This window comes from Candoia aspera, chromosome 2, assembly GCF_035149785.1.
Source record: "Candoia aspera isolate rCanAsp1 chromosome 2, rCanAsp1.hap2, whole genome shotgun sequence".
Taxonomy (NCBI): Eukaryota; Metazoa; Chordata; class Lepidosauria; order Squamata; family Boidae; genus Candoia; species Candoia aspera.
In genome coordinates, this window is record NC_086154.1 from 148,214,213 (window position 1) to 148,225,708 (window position 11,496).

Genomic DNA, 11,496 nt, shown 5'->3' on the forward strand with positions numbered 1-11,496 from the left:
CACTAAGCTGTAAGTCAGTTTTCCAAAGAATCATGTGAAAGGCTCACACAGCACACTCTTAGTTTCCACATGACCGTTTACTGAGCTGCCCACTAATAGGAACATTCAAAACAGAAGGACTATGCAGGATCAGCAGGTCTGGAGAAAACAGGGCAGGAAGAATGGAGAGTACGATTGTAATTATTTCAACATATTGTGAAAATGGGCAGAACTTTGTTTTCAAAATTAAAATGAGCTTGACCCTCCTGAGGTTTGGCCATGGTTTATTCCGTTGGCCCCTCTAGTTGAAATTCTCTGGGCAACAGCAGCAGAACAGGGGTTTAGAAGCACCAGAACAAGCCTGCCAACTTCTACAACTATAGCTGATGAGACTTCCTAGCCTCACCTATTCTTTTTTCAGAGAATAAAAGATCTTCCCAGTTTACAGAGAAAACACAGAAGGGTGTTTGTTTGTTTACCAAAGATCTTTATTTTATCAAATGTTTTTAAAAACTTGCTTTCTCAAAAGGATAGTCATTTCCCAGCAATGACAAAGATTTTATTTTTTAATGGGGCACAATGAAAAGAGGACTGAGGTTGCAAGAGTCCTCTCAGAAGTTCCTGCAATATAAAGGAGACAAGTTGAGCAGAAAAATCTGCATCCTTGACCTCAAGCAGCAACTTGGAATTACTCATCCCAAGTCAGAGTGGCCTGCGTGGGCAGTTCAAATGGGGGTACACAGCACCCAAAACACAAATCAGACTCAACATCCCCTTTCTCTGCTCAGGGAGTGCCCTAGCTGGCCCACAGGAAGTAGTCACACCGTGCCCGGGGATCGGAGGGTTTCCCCAGGGGCCGGGCACAAACGAAGAAGCGTCGTCCACAATTTGGCCCTTGTTTCTTCACTGTCCGCAAAACACAGGGCTCCCTATGGGCCTTGCAGTGAGGTGGGTGTGCAGGGCCTGGTAGCAGTGACTTCCACAAAGCAGACTGATTTTGCGTGGAGGGAAGTGTGTCTTTCTCCCAATTCATAGTTTCCTTACTGGTCACACCCTTAGAAGGTTCCGGTTCCTTCTTTGGACTCCCAACAGGCGCCTGGGTTACCCCTGAGGCTTCCTCCACCTTGCATTTGTCAACCATCCTTTCAGCGCTCTCCACAGGATGCTCTTTCCCAGAATCCTCTGCTGCCCTCTGGACCATATTCAAAACTGACTGGCACCTTCCACCATCAATAGGCTCAGCATCCAAGTTCACAGCTCTGAAGAAGCTACGCAAATCCCCTTGCCCTTTTTGTGCTAGGTCAGTCCGCCTTTTCTTCAAGCCCCCCAAGGCACTTCTCTCAGCTTTGCTCCGTTTCTGCCCCTTCTCAGGCAGATTAGTCTGTTCCACTTTTACCAGAAAGCGGCTGAGCTTCTGTTGGGTGCCAGCAAACTCGGGCAGGAAACGGGTGCAGAGTGGGGGACACCGTGGGGCAGCCAAGCAGATACTTTTCAGCACAGCCTGGACAGGACAGTGGTCAGAGCCCAACACTTCTGGCATGATCAGTGCATCGGTCAGTTCCAACAATGCCAGGGCACGGTCAGCCAGGATGTAGTCAATGCGGGTACCATAGTTAAGATGCCGGGATCCTGTTACATTACACCAGCAAGTGTAGGCTTCATCCTGACTCGGGTTCAGAAAGCGGAAAGTATCAACAAAGAGATTCCCGTTCTCAGAATCTCTGCCAGGCTCCCACAGGAAACCATCCAGCCAGCGGCGCCCAGGATGCTCCTGAAAGGATTCCTGCAGGTCAGAATGGAAGCATTAGGGATACATTACTAGATCATCAGTCTACTTAACATTTGTACGACCTTTTATGAAATTAAAGTGCTTTCCATGTATCATCAAACTGGTGCAATATTTTGGTACCCGGACTTCAAAATGGGTAGGATATGTAGACTTCAACTCCCAGAATTCCCCAGATAGCCATGCTGCTCTAGGGTGCCTTAGGGATGAGCCTGGGGATGTCGTGGGCAGGGACAGCAATCTGCTCAGGTGTAATTGGCCCAGAAACAGTGGTGCAGAACAACAACACCCCCAGTCCAGCTGCTGGGCACCGAGTCTCTCTGGCCATGTTGGCTTGGGGTGCAGAAGATAACAAACATCTGGTCCTTTTCTTTTTACACTAGAACAGTGTTTCTCAACCTTGGCAACTTTAAGATGCGTGGACTTTGACTCCCAGAATTCTGGGAGTCAAAGTCCACGCATCTTAAAGTTGCCAAGGTTGAGAAACACTGCACTAGAATATCAAGCTCCCAAGAGATCGATATACCTGTCAGCCAGGAATCCTGCTATTTTGTGGGTGGGTGAGTGTACCTGTGTGCCGGGAAGTTCATAAAGTAGGGAAAGCTGGTGAGAGAGACACAGACACAAGTATGGAATGAGGAGTGGGAGAGAGAAAAAGCTCTTTGCCTGACTAAAGATGATTCTCAGGGGAAATTAGCTTTGGGAGGGAGCAAGGAAAGAAAGATCCAAAAAGATCTGTACAGAGAGCTTTCTGTTTTCTATTTCAAATCAGGTCTTCTGATGACTCAGGCAGACTTGGGGCATGGGTATATCAATCTTCTAACACGAGAAACAATTTCATAGATGAAATTGTTCTTCATTTAGAGATTCCTGGTTCTTCTTGTGTTTTCCATCTGACTTTATTGTCTTTTGAGGGGGAGAGACTAGAAGCGATTAACTAATTGCTTACCGTCACCTGAACACCTTCCTAATTTCATGGACCTCTATGAGCTGTGAAACTGAACTTCCACAGTTCTTTCTCAAAATGTGCCCTGTCCCATCCCCCAACATAGCACAACTTTCCTGACCTATACAGAGACTCTGCTGCCTGGGAACTGGCATCTCACTCACCAAATCTCCTGTGTCACAGTGATCGATGGGCCTGTGTGCAGTATTGATGTCTCCCAGGATGACCACATGGCTAGAGGAAGAGAGGAAATGTACATGTCTCCGAGATCAAAAACTGCAGCTCTGTTATAGGGACTGCTGGTACAGCTGATGCCTTAGAAGCAGGCAGCTGCAGCATTAAGTAGGATCAGCAAGGAAAAGTTCAGTTCCAAGTACAGGATAGGTTACTTTGAAGGAAACACTGAACATCCCCTTAAACCATGTGACATCTTTGGCCTGTGTCACAAAGTGTCAGATTAGCAATGGTTTTCCTGGGCTTCAAATACAGTTCTTTCCTACCACTTTCCACCCAGCATTTCTATTGCTGAAGATGGAAACACTAAACGTGGAGCTTTTCATTTAAAAAGCATGCCATAACCTTCCCTCTCCCACCCTATTACATAAAAAGGGACTAAAAACATTTCTGGCCACACCAAGTAAACAAATAAATCTGAAAGAGCTTTGACATGTTTCTCGAGAACTTAACTAAACACTCCAAGCAAACTTCCCCAGGACTTAATTCCACCTAGCCACCAACCTTCCTTCACACACACACACAGAGTTTCTGCTCCAGGATTTCCTTAAAAAGTAGAACAGGCAATTTGCTCACACCACTCAAATCTCAGTCTGTACAATCAGTAATGTAAGAATCCCACTAAGAGAGTTGCATACAGCTCAGGACAGATCTGGGATAACCAGACTTTGTCTTGCATTTCATACTCATCTAACAGGCATTTTGCTCAATTTATTCAGACAAAAAGTAGTTTGAACGCTAGCTTAGAAAAGAAAGAAGTCCAGGTGACATCATAGGACTAATAATAGGAACAAATATTCATTAAGTACCGCTAGTCACAGCAAACTTTACAATTTCCCTGTAAGATAGATCAAGATCGTTCTCCCCTTACTGCGCAGACTAGAAAGAATATTGCCTAGCCTAGCTCAGCGCAATAGTAAGAGCTGAATCACGGATATTACAGCATGCCACAATGCAGGACCAGAGACAGAAAGGGATACCTACCCTCCAGCTCTAAGAAGAGCTTCAGCCCGGGCTTGCAAGAGGTGGTAGAATCGCAGCTTGAAGTCTCCACGTTCTGGCTTTTCAGGGTCAGCGCGGGGACAATACACGTTGATGACAGTCAGTACAGTCTCCTGCTGTTCTGAAGTGCTACAGCACAGAGAAAGAGTGGAGTTTAGTCCCCGACAATCTCCATACCAGCACTGGGGAATCTGCAGCCCTCCAGAAATTGCTGAATGATCTCGTCTACCTAGCCGCCAACTAATGCTGGCTGGGACTGATGGGAACAGATGTTCAACATCTGGAGAGCCACAAGTGCCCTCCATGCAATCTCGTTTCATGGCTGACACAGGAAGCTACAGACCATTAAAAAAAAACCCTTTCCCCAAATTTCAGCAAATGTGAAAGAGGCTGCCACATGAAGTGGTAAGTTCTCCTTCATTAGAAGTTGTCGGAGTCTCGATAGTCATTTGTTAGAGGTGCTCCAGCAGATCCTGCCCTAAGTAGAGATTGGATCAGATGATCTCTAAGGTCCCTTCCAACTCTATGATTCTATGACAAGTGCAAGTATGACAGCAAACAGAAGCTTTGAGAATATTCTCAGCTATAGCCTTCAAACATCATGAATTTATTTCAACAGCAAAGATATTTTTCTGTGCCGGCCATATGGTCAAGACGGAGGGGAATAAATTATTCCTACTCATTGTAATGCACCTGCACCTATCAAAGTAAGCATTTTACTATTGGAATTTATTCTTCCTGCTTAGTATAAAATACCTTATGCAGAATTCCAGGGTTCTTTACCATCCTAGATTCTGCACCTAGCATCAGTATGGATAAGTCTTGTGAATGTGGGCAGGATATAAATTGTGTAATAAATAAATATTACAAGTATTTGCAGACAATCCAATCAGCTGGCTTCTTCCTCAGTACTTTAACTAACACTGCAAGAAGATGTATTATCTAAATAACATCTTCCTCCTTATTAATACACTGGGGAACTGAGAACTACACCATGCCACAGATATCAGCAACAGCATTGCTCTTGCTAAGACTGGGAATTGAGCTTTTGCTGCAGAAGGGATCCCATGTTTCAGATTTGTGAACAATAATGCTCAGCCAAACTCACCTACTATGAAGAATCCAACCATTTTTAGTCCATATTACAACCCCCTTTTCTGCTACTGGAGAACATTCCAAAAGGAATAATATTTAGCATTTATACAGCTTCACATCTCAAAAACAAGCATCCTGCTAATCCCAACACATTTACTCTAGAATCCTGTTTTCAAAATGTCAACTGGGAGGTCCTCAAGCAAGATATCCCCAACATTTTGCAGTTACTGTATTGGTCCTCTACTGCTTTTATGATGTTTTAAGCCACTATACATAACCTTGAGTCATTTTGATTAGGTGACCCCATCAGTTGAATAATTGTGATAATGGTAGATACAGTATGTCAATCATATGTCACATAGGTTCCAATGTAATTGTCTAGATTTGCCATTTTGTTTATTTCCCTCATTGTATTTCTATTTATTTTGAATTTACATTGCTTTTTGTGAGCTGCCCAGAGTCAGCCTGGAGTCAGGTGGCAGCGAAGTCGACGTAAATAAATAAATATCATTATCATTAGTAGTGGTGGTGGTGGCGGCATCATTGCAGCAACCTCATTCCATTGGTGTTCCCCAGCAAAAAGTACTGCAAAGCAAGTTGCCTTTGAATCTGAAGGCAAGACAAGTTACTATAATTAGCCAGAATAGCCCTAATCCCCATGAATGTATCTCTAATTCTTCTATCATGAGCAACATATAGTCTTATTCCATGGGTTAATTATGCCTTTTGCAAGGCAGATTTGTTTGGCTGTGCCTACAATGCCCATAGAAAGGAATTCAGCACTATTAACTCAGTCACAACTGGAGAAATGGGAGGCATATACCATTGCACATGTATTGTTGCGTTTAGGCTGCCGTCAGGAGTTCCTGTGTTCATATTCACATTTCAAGGGGCTGCAACATTCACCTGTTAGCCCTATTAAACACTGTGAGATTAACCAGACATACCATACCCAGGCTGTATACCTCCAACTGACTCTCTGCTACCATCTAGTGGCTGTCTGGATTTGTGCAGGCCAACACAATATGCCTAGAATTAACTCCCAAATGCCTGGTTTACAATTAAGGGCTGTGCAGCAACCCAAATTCAAAGTGAAAAGGTGATTCAGAGTATGCATGAGCATACCTGTTGGCACTTCCTGAAATCAAACACATTTTTTTCTGGGATTCCCCCGTAGTCTTGCTGTGTGAGCCCAGGAAAAGAGTTAGCTTTTTAAAGCAGTCACCAACAGGTGCAACAAGTACACTCCTGTGTGCCCCAAATCTTCTTTTCCCCTTCAAATCCGGATCACGACACAGCCTCATTAACTACTGCTCTGTTAATCTTCATGTTAGATGAATTGTCTGCTCCCAGGTGGTTTGCTAAGCCAACATCAACAACAGGTATCCCTTCCCCGCCTTTCTGATTCCTGTCTTTACTGTATGCGGTGGCGGGTGATGACAGCCCGGCCTTCACTGTCCAGGGCCTTGAGCTCGTCAGCTGTGAAGTCCTCTGTGTTCCCATAGCAACCGACTGCTCCACTATGCTTGGTAAACAGCCCAGACAAACCTTCCTCAGCTGCTTCTGGGGTGGCACTGGCCTTACAAAAGGTTGCAACACCTAGGAAAATAAGAGATTTAAAACAGATTAAAAAGTTCATCCTTCATCTGGAAGGGCAAAAAGGCCACCTACTGAATCACAGGCCCAGCTTTTTCACTAACCCCAGAAATCCTGAATAGCAATCTACATGCATGAAGCTATCATACAGTCTTCATAGATTTTAGAGCAGCCTTTGATTTAATTTCCCAGCTTAATCTTTGGCATAAACTTCAGAAGTCCTTTATAGATAGAAGCCTCTTCTGCTTATCTATAAATCATATGACAAGGACAAGGTACAACAGCCAGGAACATTTAAACCAAGGAGATTTGTGCTAAGAGAAGAGTTTGGCATGGATGCATTCTGGCACCATCATTATTTAATTATTATATCAATCCTTTAGTTGTTAGGATGAACAACCTCTCCTCAAAACTGGTAGAGAAGCACATAGCAATCCTCTTATATACTGACAGTGAAGATGGAAACAGACATGAAAAACAAGGAAAGTCTTCCAAAAGATCTCTGAACTCAGAAGAAGGTTCCAAGTTTGAACTGGCATGCCAAAGGATGTCAATGAACAGATAATAACTAAAAGATGAAAGAAAGAAGGAATATATTAAAATACTGTACAGTACAGATGTCAACATCCAAGATACCTTAGAAGATATACCCTACTTACAAGAACCTCTAATACTAAAAGATGAAGTTATATCAGCACCCCAGTCCTTACCAAGTCAGAAGGCTACAGGAATTGACGGAATACCCATTGAAATACTGTATGTCAAGCAACAGAAGAAAAATCAGGAAAGCTTCTAACCAAGCTATGCCAGCAAATCTGGAGAACGACACAGTTGCCAACAGATTGGAAGAGGTCAGTCTACATTGCAATGCCAAAAAAAGGAGATTCAACAGAGTGTGCAAACCATTGAACAATATCCTTAATTTCACATGCCAGCAAAATAATGCTTAGGATCATAGAACACAGATTAGAGCTCTACATGGAAAAAAAGATGTCAGGTGTTCCAGCTGGCTTTAGGAAAGGCCAAGGAACACAAGACATTTTCAGCCATGCCCTTGAGTCATCATTATTTATTTAAGCAGAGAATGATACAGTTTAAGACACAGTGACAGGAATCAGTTGAGAAGCTGGTAATCCAAGGATCAGCTAGACTTGTCAGATTTGCTAGCCCACCATTACCTGAATAGCCACTGCGAGCGCGACTGAAACTGAAGTAGGAGCTATAGCCCTCCACTATAGCTAATGGCTCCTCCAGCAGGTCCCCTGAGAACAAAGCAGAATTTTAGTGAGGAAAAAGCTCAGGCTAGAGCAGCTGTTCCCAGCTTAGTGCTCCCAACATGGTTGAGCTTCTGTAATCCCAACCAGCAAGGCCATCAAGCATCAGGCTAGGGAAAAACTAACTTGAACTACAATCCACACACACAGACACAAAATCACACTGCTTTTCTTTCAGTTTTTAAAAAAGGAATATTTCCAGCATGGAAAAAAGAATCCTACGTTAACACAGCATGTAGTCAGCCAGCTTGTGGCTCAAGGCTCAACATGGGAAAAAAGAGGTATTTTAAAAGCATCTCATGTACCACTGTGCAAAATTTCTCTTTGCCTGAAATCCCAGGGACCCATTGCATACTAAGAGGTGAGTACACACCTTGCTCTGCTTTGGGTCTTTCCAAATGTGTGCAGTTGATTGGGGGTGGGGGGGTGCAGCGTGCTGAATTAGCCAAATTCATTTTTCAAAATCTATTTTTATTATTCCAAAAGTAAATACAAATGATCACATAGAAAGGGAAAAGAAAAGGAGTAGCTATTGATATACAAAAGAAGGGGAAAAAACAAAAAGAAACCACCCAGAGTCACTTGCTGAGATGGGTGGCTGTAGAAATCAAATAAATAAATAAAACAAAACGAAACGAAACAGTATTAGGAAACTACTTGATTACAAATATACTTTCCCCTCCCATTGTACCCTGATTGAGTTTGTATGTATGTATGTATGTATTCAATTTATATATAGCTGCACATCTCAAACCAGTGACTCTCAGTGATAGTTGCAGTCAAATATATTTGTAAGCAATAGGAATTGTTTCTGATTTCCATTTAAGTCCTGATTTCTATTGCCAAATCTGTGGTTTTCATCCAGCAACACCAAGTTTGAATTAGCCAAGCAAATCTCAGGTTGGGGATTGGAGATGAAAAGCCTCTGGGTTACAGATGTAGTTGGTCTGCAACCTCTATCATCTCCAACTATTGGCCATGCTGTCTGGGGCTGATGGGAGTTGGAACCAACAATGTCTGGAGAATTCCAGTCTCTCCTACTCTCGTCTTAGGAGTCTTACACATGGTAGTTCAATTTCAGATACGGTGGTTGCTAGCCCACAGACCGTTTCCAGCCATCCATCCCACCAGAGAGCAAGTGGTCAGAGCTGCAAATAAAAAACCCTAAAAGATACGGAGAAACCCTGCCATCTTCAACCCCAATTTTGCATTTTAACACTTGTCAAGCTCTGCCTTGCATTGATGCACGGGGGGACGCTATGACTCACGGGTTATCTTAGTCTCCTGCAAGCAGATAACATCTGCTTCCAACGAATCCAGGAGCTGCCTCAACCCCGCCGACCCCGCTCCTGCTCGAAGCCCGTTCACATTCCAAGTCACCAGCCTCATCCCAGCTAAGCGGGTCGCTTCGATTCCAGGGACAGCAGAGAAGTCCTCCAACAAACGTCATTTCCTGCCGCCAAGCAAGAGTTCCTTTTTTAAATAAAATGGGCATTCACTTCCGGTTCCATTTAGAATGATTGATATTCGGGACAGACGTGGAAGGAGCAGAGGGAAGAGGTTTAAAGTTGGATCGACTTGTTCCAGCAGATAATATACTCATTTTTAAAGATAAGGAGGTACAGTAGAGGAATCAAGATTTAGAATACACTTTACTACAGGTAATATTATTGTCTAATCAGTCATAGTTCCTGAATGTGAATTACAACCAGATTTTTTTTTAATTCTGACTTTCATTTTTAAAGTGTTCATGGACTTTTGGAAACCTAAGGTCTGCTGCCTATAATGAGAGAAACTTTAATCTCCTTTCACACTGTTTCTTTTCTTTATTTGGTTTGCAAACATAATGTCCAAATATAATAAAATCAATTTTAGTAAAGGTAAAGGTTTCCCTTGACATTAAGTCCAGTCGTGTCGGACTCTAGGGGGCGGTGCTCATCTCCGTCTCAAAGCCGAAGAGCCGGCGTTTGTCTGTAGACACTTCCGTGGTCATGTGGCCGGAATGACTACACGGAACACCGTTACCTGCCTGCCGAAGCGGTACCTACTGATCTACTCACATTTGCATGCTTTCTGCTAGGTTGGCAGGAGCTGGGACTAGCAACGGGAGCTCGCCCCATCACGTGGATTCGAACTGCCAACCTTCCGATCGGCAAGCTCAGCAGCTCAGCGGTTTAACCCGCAGCGCCACCGCATCAATTCAATTTTACATGCTATAAAATCTGAAGCTAGATGCCATTATGTTATTGGGATATGTTTAGTAGAGTCTCAGATTAGCATTCCTGGACAAAATATCCAAATATTGTATGTATTCTGCAACATTTGAAGGTAGCATTGCAACTTCAAATCTTAAATGTGCAGGAGCAATATTATAATCACTTGAATTTTTGCTTTCATATCCTGGAAGGCACAAGAGATTTGCAGCGGCAATGACTGACTCTCACTGCCTAATAAAGTATGTCACTTCACTTTCTTTTACACTTGTAAGTAAAAATACATTTAAAATTTCTGAATCTTAAGTACAAAGTTTATCATTATACTGTCTGGCTTCTTTTTCTGCTTTTTAAATAGATTATCTGCCATAAAGTTGTAACCACATAGATGATTTAATTAATCTTAGCGACCACATAGATAATTTTCTCCAGGTTACAATGTTCCCAGCCTGGTCCTTCAGTTCTTCCAATGGTGCACCCATTAAATTTAACTGTGTGTATGTGTATGTATATGAGAGACAGCGAGCACACAAGCATGCCAGTTTGGTCTAGTGGTTAAGGCAGCCTTAGGTGATCTTGGGCCAGTTCCTCTCTCTCGCTCCTAGGAAAAAAGCAATGGAAAGCCACTTCCAAAATCTTGCCAAGAAAACTGCAGGGAAACTGCAGTTGCCAGGAGAATAGATAGGCAAGCCCCCACCTCACATTCACTGAAAGCCAGGTGCTTCTCAAAGGCCACAGAAAGGAAAGCAATTGGTGCTTGTTTTCCCAGCATGGGTGAGAAACCTAAAGAAGCAAGAGAAACCATTGTGGTAAGTACTGTCAGGACCAGTGTTTCTCAGCCTTGGTGACTTTAAGATGGGTGGACTTTAACTCCCAGAATTCGCTAGCCAGCTCTGCTGGCTGTGGATTTCTGGGAATTGAAGTCCACCCATTGTAAAGTTGCCAAGGTTAAAAAACACTGGTCTGGACAGACCACCTGGCCAGCATTCTGAAAAATAGATTAAAATCCAGACCACAGTTTTTCATACCTGCTTCCTTTCCAGCCGGTTTCAGCTAAGAACACAAGCTGCTTAAAGGTATGTGCAAAAGGGTCCTCAGCTTCGATCAACATTCAAGCCAACAGAGGCGTGGCTTGGGATCACATAGGCAGGAAGATTACCCAGACCTTCTCCTCTTTTGTGTGAGAGAAAAACTCCTTGCATTTTTAAGGCAAGGCAGAAATTGAGCACCAAGGCTGAGAAGAGCAGTGGGCTCACTTCATCTCCCCAGCAGCCTCAGAATTAACTGACTGGAATCGCCACAGATCTTGAGGGGAAGTCAAGGATAATTGAGACAGAGGGAAATCCTCTTTCAGGAAATGGTGATCTCTGA

General features: G+C 43.4%; 1 protein-coding gene across 2 annotated transcripts; it reads right to left on the reverse strand.

Moving 5' to 3' along the window:
- Positions 1–445: 445 nt before the first annotated feature.
- Positions 446–9,376, reverse strand: APEX2 (apurinic/apyrimidinic endodeoxyribonuclease 2). Of its 2 annotated transcripts, XM_063294156.1 has the most exons (7): positions 9,181–9,249; positions 8,286–8,441; positions 7,817–7,900; positions 6,461–6,641; positions 3,930–4,076; positions 2,876–2,945; positions 446–1,762 (listed from the first exon to the last, which is right to left on the reverse strand). In XM_063294156.1, exons 2-7 carry the CDS (start codon positions 8,365–8,367, stop codon positions 776–778), a joined length of 1,551 nt encoding a protein of 516 aa, XP_063150226.1. In that variant the 5' UTR covers positions 8,368–8,441; positions 9,181–9,249; the 3' UTR covers positions 446–775. The 2 variants fall into 2 exon arrangements, with proteins under 2 accessions (XP_063150226.1, XP_063150225.1); XM_063294155.1 differs by lacking the exon at positions 8,286–8,441 and having other exon boundaries at positions 9,181–9,376.
- Positions 9,377–11,496: the final 2,120 nt, after the last annotated feature.

What these genes read in the sequence shown, in the direction of transcription:
- APEX2 (XM_063294155.1), bottom strand. Translation starts at nt 9,301, where the DNA reads ATGAGGCTGGTGACTTGGAATGTGAACGGGCTTCGAGCAGGAGCGGGG. An exon ending in GCAGGAGACTAAGATAACCC is followed by an intron (nt 7,901 to 9,180) that starts GTGAGTCATAGC and finishes CTTTGTTCTCAG; the next exon opens with GGGACCTGCTGGAGGAGCCA. An exon ending in GCTCTTCTTAGAGCTGGAGG is followed by an intron (nt 2,946 to 3,929) that starts GTAGGTATCCCT and finishes CTCTTCCTCTAG; the next exon opens with CCATGTGGTCATCCTGGGAG.